This window comes from Felis catus, chromosome A3, assembly GCF_018350175.1.
Source record: "Felis catus isolate Fca126 chromosome A3, F.catus_Fca126_mat1.0, whole genome shotgun sequence".
Classification (NCBI taxonomy): Eukaryota; Metazoa; Chordata; class Mammalia; order Carnivora; family Felidae; genus Felis; species Felis catus.
In genome coordinates this window covers 133,960,487-133,974,352 of record NC_058370.1, presented here as the reverse complement: position 1 = coordinate 133,974,352, position 13,866 = coordinate 133,960,487, and the positions used below count along the sequence as shown (strand labels likewise).

The 13,866-nt window shown below is 43.6% G+C and overlaps 1 protein-coding gene across 6 annotated transcripts in view; it reads right to left on the bottom strand.

Annotated features, from left to right (window-relative positions):
• Positions 1–13,866, bottom strand: part of MBOAT2 (membrane bound O-acyltransferase domain containing 2) — a 125,906-nt gene that overhangs the window by 73,003 nt on the left and 39,037 nt on the right. For 5 of the 6 annotated variants that reach the window (XM_023252136.2, XM_023252133.2, XM_045054995.1 and 2 more), the window contains one exon: positions 2,301–2,446. Coding sequence is in view for 1 of the 6 variants with exons in the window: in XM_023252133.2 (XP_023107901.1) it covers positions 2,301–2,446 (146 nt within the window). In the remaining 5 variants the exon portion in view is untranslated. Of the gene's footprint in view, positions 1–2,300; positions 2,447–8,110; positions 8,181–13,866 lie in introns of those variants that run through there. The other variant, XM_045054994.1, reaches the window with a different exon arrangement.

The following is a 13,866-nucleotide window of genomic DNA, read 5'->3' as shown; positions in this document are numbered from 1 at the left end:
CTCTCTGTCTCAAAAACAAATAAACGTTAAAAAAAAAAAAGAAGCTGAGAGAAAACAGAAGTAGGTAAAATAGCCAATGATATTTACAAAGTACTAACGTATGTCTTCCGAAAGGGAAGCCGTCAAAATCAATAGCAGCTACGATTACCGTTGAGCCTAAAAACACAGGGTGTTGAACTGCAAAATGAAAGGACACTCGACTACTTCCCTCACGTTCCAATTAGCATACAGTTATGTGAGCCGGGTGCAGAGACTACAAAAACTTCTCTTGGGGCGCCTGGGTGGCTCAGTCGGTGGAGCAGCCAACTCTCGATTTTGGCTCAGGTCATGATCTCACGGTTCTTGAGATCGAGCCCCACATCAGGCTCTGCACTGACAGCACGGAGCCTGCTTGGGATTCTCTCCCTCTCCTTCTCCCTCTCTCTCTGCCCCTGCCCTGCTCACTCTCTGTCTCTCCTGAAATAAATAAGCAAAATAAATAAATAAATAAGTTAAAAGAATTTCTCTTCCCAAAGAAAGGAATATAAAACATTTTTTCCTGCGAGAAAAAAGAAACAGAGAACTCTATTTTTAAAAATCCTGGTTATCACATGTAATTTGAAATACTAAAGAGTATAAATAAAGTCAGGCTCCTCGTGGCCCAGTGTGTGAAGCATCTGAGAAGGCAAGAAAACACCTGCTCAGTCCAGACCTCGGACGAAAGAGAGCATGCTTCCCTTGGTGGCGCTGTGTGTTGTAGGGCCCCGAAAGATGCTACTTACATTTCAATTTTCTACTCTGTTTACACTGACCACAACATGAATGGTGTCCTTGGACTTGGCCGCTCTGAACTACAAGCCTTCCCCAGCCCCTCTCTAAAATGTGTCACCCAAGTACTGAAGCACTGATGGGTGAAACATGTAGACTGGGATATAATTTTAATTCATCCAGAAAAATAAGTCGGGGAATAAATGAGAATGGAGGAATTTTCAAAAACCGCTGAAGCCGGGTGATGGGTATACAAGGGCTCATTATTCTCTGTGCGTCTGTACTTGAAAAGTTTCACAACAAAATTTTAAAATAAAATAGACGGAAATACTACCCCCATGGCACGATTTAAGAGAAGTTTAAATTGAACCCCCTGAGAAATGAGGAAAACTTTGATGACATGTATTTGATGGCGTCGAGGAAGTGGAAAAGGCCACGGGGGGGGGGGGGGGAGGGGGGAATTCAGAGACCATCTCTATACCTCAAGACTCCACACAAGTGGCGGTGCCTAGCAGAGGACTGGCCACATGGCCGTAAGGTAGAGACTGAACACATGATGCCTGTCTGATCTGTCATTAGTTTCTAGGACACATCTGTAATTGCCAGGGGCAAAAATCAGATCAAGAGGTAGCAGTATCTTCCAACCCTCACCAGCATCAGAATCCACATCCTAGCACAAAGGGCCACGGATTGCAAGCCCCACAACAGAGACTACAGAGCACACAGTGAGCGGGTCCTGCCCTCTCAGGGAATTTCTATCTCCGACAAGCGTCTGCAGAAGAGAGAGCCCGAAAGCCTCCTCCGTGAGCGTGTTAACCGTGCGGCAAACGCACAAGCAGCGCAAAGCTCTCGCTTAAAAAGGAAAATCCAGACGAGATCACCAAGAAGCCCTTCCGCGGAGAGTCTCTGCTGCCTCGCCAAGACTGTGTCTCTCCTCCTGATTTTTTCCGTCACACGACCAGTCACTTAGGACACACGGGAAGTATGGTGTTTCTGTGCTTAAGGCTCTCAGGGAAGCCCCGACAGCTAAGAAGGGAGTGGACTGAAGGGAACCCACGCATCTGACAGGGCAGAAGTAAAAGCTTCCCATTATGCGGAACTCTTCCCCGTCAGACACAAAGAAAACAAATGTCTTTCTTACTAAGGGCAGAATCATCTAAAAAATGGTAACAGAGTTCTATCAGTGGGTTTTTCCGGACTCTTCAAAGCCACTTGCCCAGAAAGAAAAAACTATTTTAAATGGTTTGTTTGTCTTGGCCTAAAAGATGTGCAGAGTAGGTGAAAAGAGCGACTCGTGACAGAAAAATGTGTCTGTATGTCTTTTTCCTTCATCTGTCCTATGTCATACATTATAAATAGCAAATTGCCCTCCGAGCCCAAACTGAAGACGGAGAGCCCATTCTCCACTCTCTGTTTTTTCTGTGAAACATACAAATATAAAACCTGACTTGCAACATAGAAGAACAGAACCCCACATGATGTATCTCTGTGCACACTCAATTCACAACGCTCTCCCAAGTCTTCATTTAAAGACCATCAAAATAATGACTTACCATCCAAAGCAAAAAAGTGCAAGATAAAGGCCCAAAAGAGTAGCAACGACATGTCTTATAAAACAGCTAGTTTTGCTTGAATGGAGGTAAGTTCGAAACCAAACGGCTGCTAGCAAGGCGAAGAGCTGGCACACGACAAAGTTGACCTGCAAAGAAAAATTAAAATTTCGTATTAGCAACACAGACTTGAATTCTTCACTCGCCACCACGCTTAAAGTCTCAGGCCCAGATCTTCTAGAGTTTACAAAAGAAACGAAACCAAAAGCAAGAACCGGGGCGTTCTTAGAGAGGGCAGCCTCAAGGGCAAATGGGCCCGCGTGCACCTGCCTGTGCTCCAGGGCCAGGTGGCATCCGGGGTGGAAAGGCCTGGGGTTGGGGGAGGCACCTGGAAGAATCTAGAAGATGTGGGGGTGCAGACACAGAAAGAGCACAGGGTGCACCCTGTGGTTTAAGGGAAAGAGAATCTGGTCTTCATGACACAGGCAAGTTTCTCCAAATATGCCCTGGGTCAAGAACTGGTCAAGGCCCCTGAGGGTCTGGTGGAGTGCATCTTCTTCCACGTGGAGCTCCACCACTGAGGAACACTGGGAACCAAGTGCCTCAGCTCTGGGGGACCTCAGGGATGGGTTCAGAAGGCGAATGGATGGATGGAAACAGAGAAAGGAGGCTTCAGAAAGCAACAAGAAAAACACGGACCCTCAAGTCCACCAGCATCAGATTTTTGCTTCGTAACTCGCGGTGATGCTGCTCTTGACAGTGGGAACAAAGTGCAGGTGGCAACATCATCCCGTGACACGCCTGCCCTGGCCAAACAGGGCAGGAAAGGCTAAGGAGAAGAATCTCTTACGTTATTTAAAGACTCAAGGGGCACCTGGGTGGCTCAGTCGGTTAAGCGGCCAGCTTCTGCTCAGGTCATGATAGGAGTTCACAAGTTCAAGCCCCACGTCGGGCTCTGTGCCGACAGCTCGGAGCCCGGAGCCTGCTTCGGATTCTGTGTCTCGCCTGCTCTCTGCCCCTCCCCCGCACACACTTTGCTTCTCTCTCAAAACATAAACATAAAAAAATTTTTTAAAAAAAGACTCAAGAAAAAAAATCTCCATTTTTTTCTTATGAAAGATATTCTCAGAGACTGTTGAGGAAAATAGGTCTTTAAAAATCCATCTGACATTAGGAACTTGCAAAAAACACAAAACAACAACGAAATCACTGTTTCGGGTCCCTCAACCAGGAACAAATCACACTATCTACATGTAGATGCTGCTATAGATCCATAGAGATGTCTCTGCCTAAAGACACAGACAACTATGCGCTCTTTCTTGCATTACAAGGAGAAAACAGTTGAACATTGTTGTACTTTGTCTAAGAGACCATTGTTCTTTGAAACAGTTAGACTCAATACAAGCAAATTGTCATTCCAACAGGTTCTAAGCACTTTTTCCCTCCTAAAAGGTTCTAACAATAATTTCTTAATTAAGGAAAAAGTAAATGCATCAGAAAAATGAATATTTTTGGAGGCGCCTGGGTGGCTCATTTGCTTAAGCATCCAACATCAACTCAGATCATGATCTCATGGTTCATGAGTTCAAGCCCCGCATTGGGATCACTGCTGTCAGCTCAAATCCCGCTTTGGATCCTCTGTCTCCCTCTTTTCTCTCTCAAAAATAAATAAACCTTAAAAAATAAGTAAATAAGTAAACATTAAAAAAAGACAAATATTTTTGATATAAAAAACTAGTCATATCTGCAAAGCTTCTCACAGTTTAAAATTTTTCTTTCAAACATCCTTTAATTCAACAAAAATTTATAAAGCATCTACCATGGGCAAAGCATAGGAAAATCAAAAATGTGCAATTCCTAGTGCTAGGCCTGGATAAATTCAGAATCTAATGGGAAAAGCAAATCGGTACACAAGGAACTTCACCTCGATGATTAAAAAATCTTTTTAAAGGTTATATAGAAACTGCTCTAAGAACACTCCACCAAAGGAAGGAGAATGAAGGGAGGTGACATGAGTTCCTGATCATAGCTGACATCCACAGCCACATGAGCCATTGATCCCTGTGTCCCTACTTCCTTCTCTGTCCCCTCCCTTTCTGTCTTCATTTGTGTCTAATATAAAACAAAGCATGATAAGTATCACAGAAGCATCCTAGCGCCACTGACATACAGTGTTGTATCTTTGTAAATATCCCTTTCAACATTGTCATCTTACAGATAAAGAAAATGAGATCCGGTCTCACTCCAGACACTGAATCAAAATCTACGGGGGTAAACCCAAAAGTTGATATAAAAAACAAAAAACAACCCACACGTCTTGATAATCCTCAAGGTGTAAGAGCCAACAGTGTTGGAAAATAGGGAAAGGGCATGTTAAACAAATAAACACCCAAACAAACAAACAAACAAACAAAAACAATGTGAAGAAGCCAGTGAGAAATGGAAATGAACACAATGTGGAATCCTGGGAGAGGGGGGTCTAAAGGGAGAGGGGGGTTGGAAAGCGAGGGCTTTGCACATCATGCTGAGGCATTTACAGGTGAGCCCAAAAGTACTGAAAAAAACACTGAAATTTTTTAAAATAAAAAAAGGGATGTGGTCCTGCAAAGGCAGGAACAGAATAAGGATAGGAGGCTACACATCCAGATGTCCAAATACCTGTCTTGAAAGGTCTTAAAGGTAAAACTTTCCCAAACTGAAACTGTATCTTAGTCATTCTTTCACGGGTGGGGAAAGGCTGGGGAGACCAGTGATTACTGGAAAGGGAGAGACAGCAAGAAAGAAGGAACAGAACTACAGTGTCTGAAGATCATCATGCACTGGGTACTTGAAACTGATTGTCTCATCTAATCCCCAGAACAAGGTGCCACTTTCCATTTTACTCAACCAACTCAACGTCATTTATAATAACAGGTGGTACCCCACACTCAAATCCAAGTCTGACTAGTTCTAGGCTGTACAATGGGCTGCCCCTCCACTTCCAGAGAAAGTCTGAAGGTTAAGCTTGATCGCCACAGGCAAGACTTTCAGACACGATGCTATCTGCAAAATACCACCATTCTATTTAACAAAACATCTACAACGGGCCACTTCCCATAGCTAATAAACTCAATGAAAAAGATCCTATGTGGAGTTCACACCCATTTGTTTTGACTTGTTACAAGTCAACCCTTTATACAAGCTTTCTTCTAGATGGAAAGAAAGACAAAAGATTTTATGTTCTTTTTTCGAAACTATTTTATTGAAATATACACACATGACCTGATGTGTCCTCAAAGAAACTGGCCCCAGTTACTTGGGAGTGGGGGAGGGGGGTGGGAGGGCAGGCAGGATACAGGAAGAGAGAAGGAAGCCAAGATGGATAACCTTAGCTAACTTAAGACTTACTGGTCACATACCTCACCGGATACAAAAGAAGCCTTTTTTGAAAAGTTGCACAAAAAAGCCCTCATAAAAGCAACAGCTGCAAACCTTCCCAAGGATGCTCTTTAAGGAGTGTGTTTTACACGAGCTGGTGACAGGAGTATTTTCTTCAACACCAAATGACGTGGCTTGATCTCACAATTAAGTGAGTGTCTAGGTGTTCAACTGCAAAGCCTACTGCTCATTTATGCCACTCCAATGTAACAGCTACAAGAGTAACTTATTTCTTACGGACATCCAAAGAAATGCTTAATATCCCCAAATAAATCTGCAAACACGTTTAGGGAGAAGGGCCCGAGACGGGGATGTAGGAGGCTCCTGGGCTCGCCTCCTCCCGCCTGACACACGGCCCCTCAGAATCTACCGCTACGCTCAGAGCGATTTATAACTGTGTGAGGTACTGGATGGTAACTTCCAAGGGTGATCATTTCACAATATGCCTACACACCAAGTCATTATGTTGTACACCTTAAACTCATACAATCTCTTATGTACTCATATCTCAATAAAACTGGGGAGAAAAGTAGGTCATTTAAAAGCTGTTTCAGGGGCGCCTGGGTGGCGCAGTCGGTTAAGCGTCCGACTTTAGCCAGGTCACGATCTCGCGGTCCGTGAGTTCGAGCCCCGCATCGGGCTCTGTGCTGACGGCTCAGAGCCTGGAGCCTGTTTCCGATTCTGTGTCTCCCTCTCTCTCTGCCCCTCCCCCGTTCATGCTCTGTCTCTCTCTGTCCCAAAAATAAATAAACGTTGAAAAAAAAATTAAAAAAAAAAAGCTGTTTCAAAGATACAGGTGCTACGAAAGACTGGTAGATGTTACCATATAAAGATTGTTAAACCATGTATGGCAAAATGCAGAAAAAAAAAACAAAACAAAACTCAAAAGATAAAGGAAAAGTGTGAAAATATTTGCAGAACACGGGATAGAAAAAAAAAAAGAGTCATTTACCTAATATACAAAGAACTTTTACATATCCACAAGAAAACTGAACTACTTAATAGCAAATTAAGCAAAAAGCATGAACATTTACAAATGTCAATGTCCAGTAAAGATCTGAAAACTCTTCTCTCAGCTCCAGGTAAGGCCATGCAAACGAAGGCAGGCAAGGAGGTATGGAGCCCTGAGCCGGCTAAAGGACCAGGGCAGTGGGCAGCTGTCACTGCGGGCACATTGCAAGCTCCTGAAAGGAAGTTTAACGGCTATCATCGAAACTTAAAATGCACTACTCTTTCCTCAGAAAGCCACAACGTGATCCCAGACAAAGGGCATACACAAGCACCGTTCAAAACAGACACGAACGGTGTCCGTCTACAGGAGGCTGTGTGTCAAACAAACGGTGTATTTCCCATCTATAGAAAAGAAGCATCTCCTGTCAGTAGAAAGCAAGCTAGACGATTCAGTTAACGTAACCGGGGGAAAGGACTCTTCTTCGGGAAAAACTAAAGTCACACCCATCTCATCAACTCTGCTGGTAACACCGGGCTGCATGTCTAGTGCGACACCGCTCAGGTCTCCACCTGACTGACGGTCCTCGCTGCGCTAACCCATCGCAGGGCAGGGCCTGCCAGGGCTGCTCCCGGGGGCGGGGGGTGGGGGGGGAGCAGGTGGCAGCAAAATGAAGGCAGGCTTTCGTCTTAGGACACAGGGGACGGGCTTTGCAGACCCCGCCACAAACTCAGACCCGAAGGCTCTCCCGCCTTCTCCCGGGCCCCTCGCTTTCTGTCCCAATACCTCCCCAGGCAGATCTCCTCTAACTGCTCCCCAGCATCTGCTCCTTGGGGACCCAAACGGACACAGCCATTCTAGGCAATTTACAATTACCTACCTGATCCTCACGTAAACCCTCTAAGATGGGCTCTACGGTCTATCTTAGAGATGAAGAAACAAGAAACCAATGTGCTGCCTTCCACATTTAAGAACAAATTCCCAGGCACCTGGATGGCTCAGTGGGTTAAGCTTCCCACTCTCGGTTTCGACTCAGGTCATGATTTCACAGCTTCATGAGTTTGAGCCCAGCACCAGGCTCTGCACTGACAGTGTGGAGCCTGCTTGGGATTCTCTCTCTCCCTCTCTGCTTCCCCCCTGCTCACTTGCGATAAATGAATGAGCATTTAAAAAAAAAAAAGTTCCCGAACGAATGAATGCTCAACTGTGGTGGTCATTAATGCTATTCACCTACCTCTGCTCGTCTCCTTCTGAGCACATGAAGACTGAGTGTCCCGACTCCCTGTCATGACCAGCCATGGCCAGTGAGTTGTGAGCACAGTGACGTGTGTCACTTCTTAATTACCAGAACAAAAACCTTCCAAGTTATCTTTCCATCTGCAATGTTCCAGAAACGATGAGCAAAGCCCCCCTGCCAACTCATAATTAGACAAGTGGCAAGACAGACCTTTGTTGTTCTAAGCCCGTGCGATTTAGAGACGGTTTGTCAGCCCAGCGTCATCTACTTCATCCTGACTGCTAGGATTACTAAAACTGTGTATGTCCTAGACAAGAACGCGAGAGATTATGTAAGCTTCTTATGTAATATAAATAACGTAACAAATAACATTAATTTTACATGAGATTTGCTATACAAAAATTAAAAACTTCTACATAATAAAAGAAGACTAAAAGAGTATCATAAGTAACAACCTGGAAGAAAAAAAATATGCACATGAGATACATAACAAAGGGCTTTAATACTCAAAATGTAGGGGCACCTGGGTGGCTCAGTCGGTTAAGACTCCGACTTTGGCTCAGGTCATGATCTCACAGTTCGTGGGTTTGAGCTCCGCATCAGGCTCTGTACTGATGGCTCAGAGCCTGGAGCCTGCTGCGGATTCTGTGTCTCCCTCTTTCTCTGCCCCTCCTCGGCTCATACTGTCTGTCTGTCTGTCTGTCTCTCTCAAAAATAAACATTTTTTTAAAGTTTAAATTTTTTTGAAGTTCAAAATGTACAAAGAACTAAAAGTCAATAGGAAAAAAAACATAATTAGAAACTGGGAAAAGATGGGGCGCCTGGGTGGCGCAGTCGGTTAAGCGTCCGACTTCAGCCAGGTCACGATCTCACGGTCCGTGAGTTCGAGCCCCGCGTCAGGCTCTGGGCTGATGGCTCAGAGCCTGGAGCCTGTTTCCGATTCTGTGTCTCCCTCTCTCTCTGCCCCTCCCCCGTTCATGCTCTGTCTCTCTCTGTCCCAAAAATAAATAAACGTTGAAAAAAAAAATTAAAAAAAAAAAACTGGGAAAAGAAACCATTCTCAGAAAGAAACTAAAAGTTAAATTGGATTTTTTAAATGTGGTTAAAAGAATTGCATAGATCTCTTTTTGATCTAAGTTTTGATGTGGAGGATCCCCAAGATATACTAGTAAGTGAGAAGCGCAGGCTACAGAACAGGAGAAAAATCCAAACTATTTATGTATGCGTTCATTAATTTTATATGTACATAAACACAAGCACACTATATAGTTACAATGTATATTTACATTAATTAAGTCTATATTTATTTATTTCCTGTACTAATTATGAGCCTGCTAGGCACCCACAATGTGCCAGACATCAGCATGGTCTCCATGTAATCTATTTAAGAATGCCACACTTCACTAATTGTAGGTGCTCAACAAAACCAGCTGCGCTCCAGGCACAGGCCATGTTGAGTCGTAGGCCGACCTCATATAACTGTCAGGACCATCTCGTGGAAGCAGGCACCTTGACCTCCAGAGCCCATGCTCCTCGCCACACGCTGCTCTGCTTTCCTGTGCGCGTGCACGGAACTTGGCATCCAACTGTGGGACTGGTTACCCCTGAGAAGGAGATTAACGGAGAAGAGCTGGATTTGAAATACCCCAGGGTTGCCAATGCTGCACGTACAGTGAAGCCCCCTGTGCAAAGCCCTCTTTCTGACTGTACTCCCTCCGTGTCCCCTGCCAAGAATAAACGACCGGCCTTAAGCTGTAGCGCTCTCATGAGTATTGTCCCACATCTACCACGTGTGTAATTTACATATTGTATTGCTTTGGACATTTTGAATTTTATAAAATGGTAAAAGACTCAAAGGGTCTGCATTTTTCTTGCACTTAAGATCGGAGGCGCCTGGGTGGCCTAGTCGGTCGAGCGTCCGCCTCCTGGTTTCAGCTCTGGTCGTGATCTCACGGTTCGTGGGTTTTAAGCCCCATGTTGGGCTCTGTGCTGTGGGTACGGAGCCTGCTCGGGATTCTCTCCCTTTCTCTCTCTGCCCCTCCTTGCTCTAGCTCTCTTAAGTAAACTTTAAAAAAAAGATGACACTACCACCATTCTGGTCCCGCTGCCCCCTATTCTCGACGATAGTTGCTACTGTCAGACTTGTACTTTTTGCCAAGTTAATGGATGTAAAAAGCTTATCTCATCGTTTCATTTGGCTTTCCCCTGATCACCAGTAATCGGTAAAAATAAAATAGCATTTTTCATGTTTATTGGACATGCAGTTCCTTCTCTATATCCTTTGCTCATTTTTCAAATCGGGTTATTTTCTCAATGACTGTTCTAAAGACTTAGGTATTTGGAGCTGATCTTTGCAAATAACTTCTCTTGGCCTACGGCTTGCCTTTTATCTTTGCTTGTGGTGTCTTTTTCAACAGAAATTTTTTTTTATGATTTGTGTGGTCTTCAGCTTGGGGTTTTTTTTTGTTTTTTTTTTTTTTTAGTATGGTTGACATACAGTGTTATATTAGTTTTAGGTGTTCAACACTGATTCCACAAGTTTATTCAATATGCTACATTCACAAGTGTTGGCTACTATCTGTCAGCATACAGTGCATTACAATTTCACTGACTATGAAATTCCCTGTGCTGTGCCTTTTATTCCTGTGACTTATTCATTCCATAACTGGAAGCCTGTATCTCCCATGCCCCTTCACCCGTTTCGCCCATCTTCCCACCCATCTTTAGCTTTTGTTTTCTGCACTACACACACAACCGTATTTATTACATGAATACACAGACACGTATCTATCAATTTGTGGAGTCGATGTTTTTAAAAAACAGAAAATAAGTTCAAGTGTGATAGTATCACTGAATTAGATCAAACCCAGAATTCTGAATTTCCTACTGAAAGGCATTCCAACATTTATCTGTGTCCACCTCCTACAAATACCTTCATGCTCCCAGCACTAACGTTTTCTGATTCTATCAAATAAATGTTGTCACGTTTCACAAAACTTAAGTTATCCTCACAGTATTAATGTGAGATAAATGTTCTCTACCTTAAAGGAAACAGCAAGCATGGGAGATTAGGAATCCAGACTTCTTGGCTGTGTCTTATGCTTTTTTGTTTAGTCCCAAAGTTGAACCCGATCCTACCATCTTCCCATTTTTACTAAGGGTGTCTACACTTCAACTAATGCATAGCTAAGAAAATGTTATGCTTTAAGTTTCCTCCCTTCCCTAGAACATGAGGAGGGAATTTCAGAGGTGTTTAAATGCATGTCAAGGGGTGCCTGGGTGGCTCAGTTAGTTAGGCGTCCGACTCTTGATTTCGGCTCAGGTCATGATCTCGCGGTTGGTGAGTTCGAGCCCGGCATCGGGCTCTGCACTGACAGTGCTGAGCCTCCTTGGAATTCTCTCTCCCTCTCTCTCTGCCCCTCCCCCGCTTGTGTACTTGTGCTCTCTCTCTCTCTCAAAATAAACTTTAAAAAATATTTAAAAAAATAAAACTATGTCAAGTTACACACTTATCATCGTGCGATTTTCTGGACAGATCTGTGCTGTCCAATAGATCATCAGCTACATGTGACTATGAGCACTTACATTGTCTACTCAAAATTGAGATCTCAAATACTCACCAGACTTCAATGACATAGTATAAAAAGGAATGTAAAGCACCTCATTAAGAATTTTGTTTGTTTTTTAGTGAAAGAGAGAGACAGTGTGTGTGCAAGAGCGGGGGGAGGGGGAAGAGACAGAGAGAGAGAGAGACAGAGGGACAGAATCTTAAGCAGGCTCCACACAGCGTGGAGCCCATCGTGGGGCTCAATCCCACAACCCTGGGATCGTGACCTGAGCCAACATCAAGAGTTAGAAGCTCAACTGACTGAGCCACCCAGGCGTCCCTCTGTAATAATTTTTATACTGATCACAAATCGAAATATTTTTAACACGGGGATTAAATTAAATACATTATGAGCATTAATTTCACCTGTTCCTTTTTACTTTTTTAATGTGTCTACTAGAAAATTTTAAATTATCTATATGGTTGGCATTTGTGGATCACATTGTATACTTATTGCACAGCCACTGGCAAAGCTGATATACTGCACTTTTTTATTTTAATTCCAGTATAGTTAACACACAGCGTAGTATTAGTTTCAGGTGTACAAGACAGTGAGTCAACAATTCTATACATTGCTCAGCGCTCACAAATAAGAAACGTTCTCTCCGCCCCCTTCACCGATTTCACCCATCCCCCCACCCACCTTCCCTCAGCAGTGTGTTCTCTATAGTCAAGAGTCTGTTTTCTGGCGTGTACTTCTCTTTGTTCATTTGTTTTGTTTCTTCGGTTCCACATGAGTGAAATCATACGGTATCGGTTTTTTCTCTGACTTATAAATAAATAATAAAAAACCTTAAGTTTAGAGTAAAAAAACCTAAATCTCGAGGCGATTTAAGAGGAGTACAATCCTCTCAACATATTAACAAAAGTGGCCCAAAATATCAACCACTACCTCCGTATCTCTTATCGATGGGATACAAAATATGCTTTGATGTTACTTTTCTATAGCGTAAGTGGCTTCTGGATAGTGTGTTTACATCCTCCGCCAGTGGCTTACAAGGTAAACAGCCAGCCTTTGGGAGACCCATAGCGGTGGGGGGGGGGGGGTGGGGGGAGGGGACAGGGCCACACGGGCTGTGGTCAAGGAACAAAGGTCCTCCAGGCTCCACAGATGGAACGACCCTTAGCATGTTCGGTGCTGTGCTCGAATCTACGTGTGAAAGTCCAGCTGTACAATCCTCACCCAGACAGCCAGTTAGAAGTGGAGTCTTGGATACTGGCCCCAGAAATTTTATTCCCCTAGTCTAAACCAGGACCTTGAATTTTTTCTTTTTTTTTAAATTTGTCCCCAGGTAAAACTTGTGTGCAGCTATGTTTGGGAAACATGTCCTCAGCAACCAACCTCAAATTCAAGTAGCTACGATGGGCCCCAAAGGCAAGACAAAAAAAAAAAAAAACACTTTTTAAATCTTCAGGAGATAATACAAATTAAACCCATATAAAATACCATTAGAGGGGCACTTGGGTGGCTCAGTCAGTTAAGCGTCTGACTTTGGCTCAGGTCATGATCTCACAGTTCATGGGTTCAAGCCCCACATCAGGCTCTGTGCTGACAGCTCGGAACCTGCAGCCTGCTTCGGATTCTGTGTCTCCTTCTCTCTCTGCCCCTCCCCCACTTGCACTCTGTCTCCCTCTCTCTCTCAAAAATAAACGTTAAAAAAAATTTTTTTTTTTTAAATATCATTAGATACCCATCAGATTGCCAAAGTTTTAAGACTGACGATACTAAGCATAGACTACAATGCAGACAATGGGAACTCATACACTGCCAACACACAACTACTCTGGAGAACAGCCTGCATTTTCTGACGGGACTGTTTCTGAAGATATTCCTACCCTACAACTCAGCCACTTCCCTACTTACAGGTATAATATGGGAACCAGGAGACGTGTACAAGAATATTTAAAACAGTGTTGTTCGTTATAGCCAAATGCTAGAAAAAACCCAACGCCCATGAACAATAAAATGGCTAAATACACTATGGTATATTCACACAATAGGAGGCTACGCAGAACAATGAAAATGAAAGAATTACAGATTTTTTTCACAACATATGGATTAAACTCAACACGCAATGTTGTATGAAAGAAGCCACACATCTTCTGAATCCACTCAGAGGAATACACACAACATAAAAACATATATTCACAGAAAGTTCCCCCAAACAAGCAACAAACCGCATTGTTTTGGGGAAGCCTGCATGAGTGGTAAAGCTATAAACAGCATGAAGTGACTATCACTGGAGCCATGAGAGTGATCACTATGGAGGAAGGGGTCCGGTTACAAGGAGGAACGTCCAGGGTGGTAATATTCTATCTCTTGGCCACGGTGGTTACAAAGATAACGATTTTTAGTTTT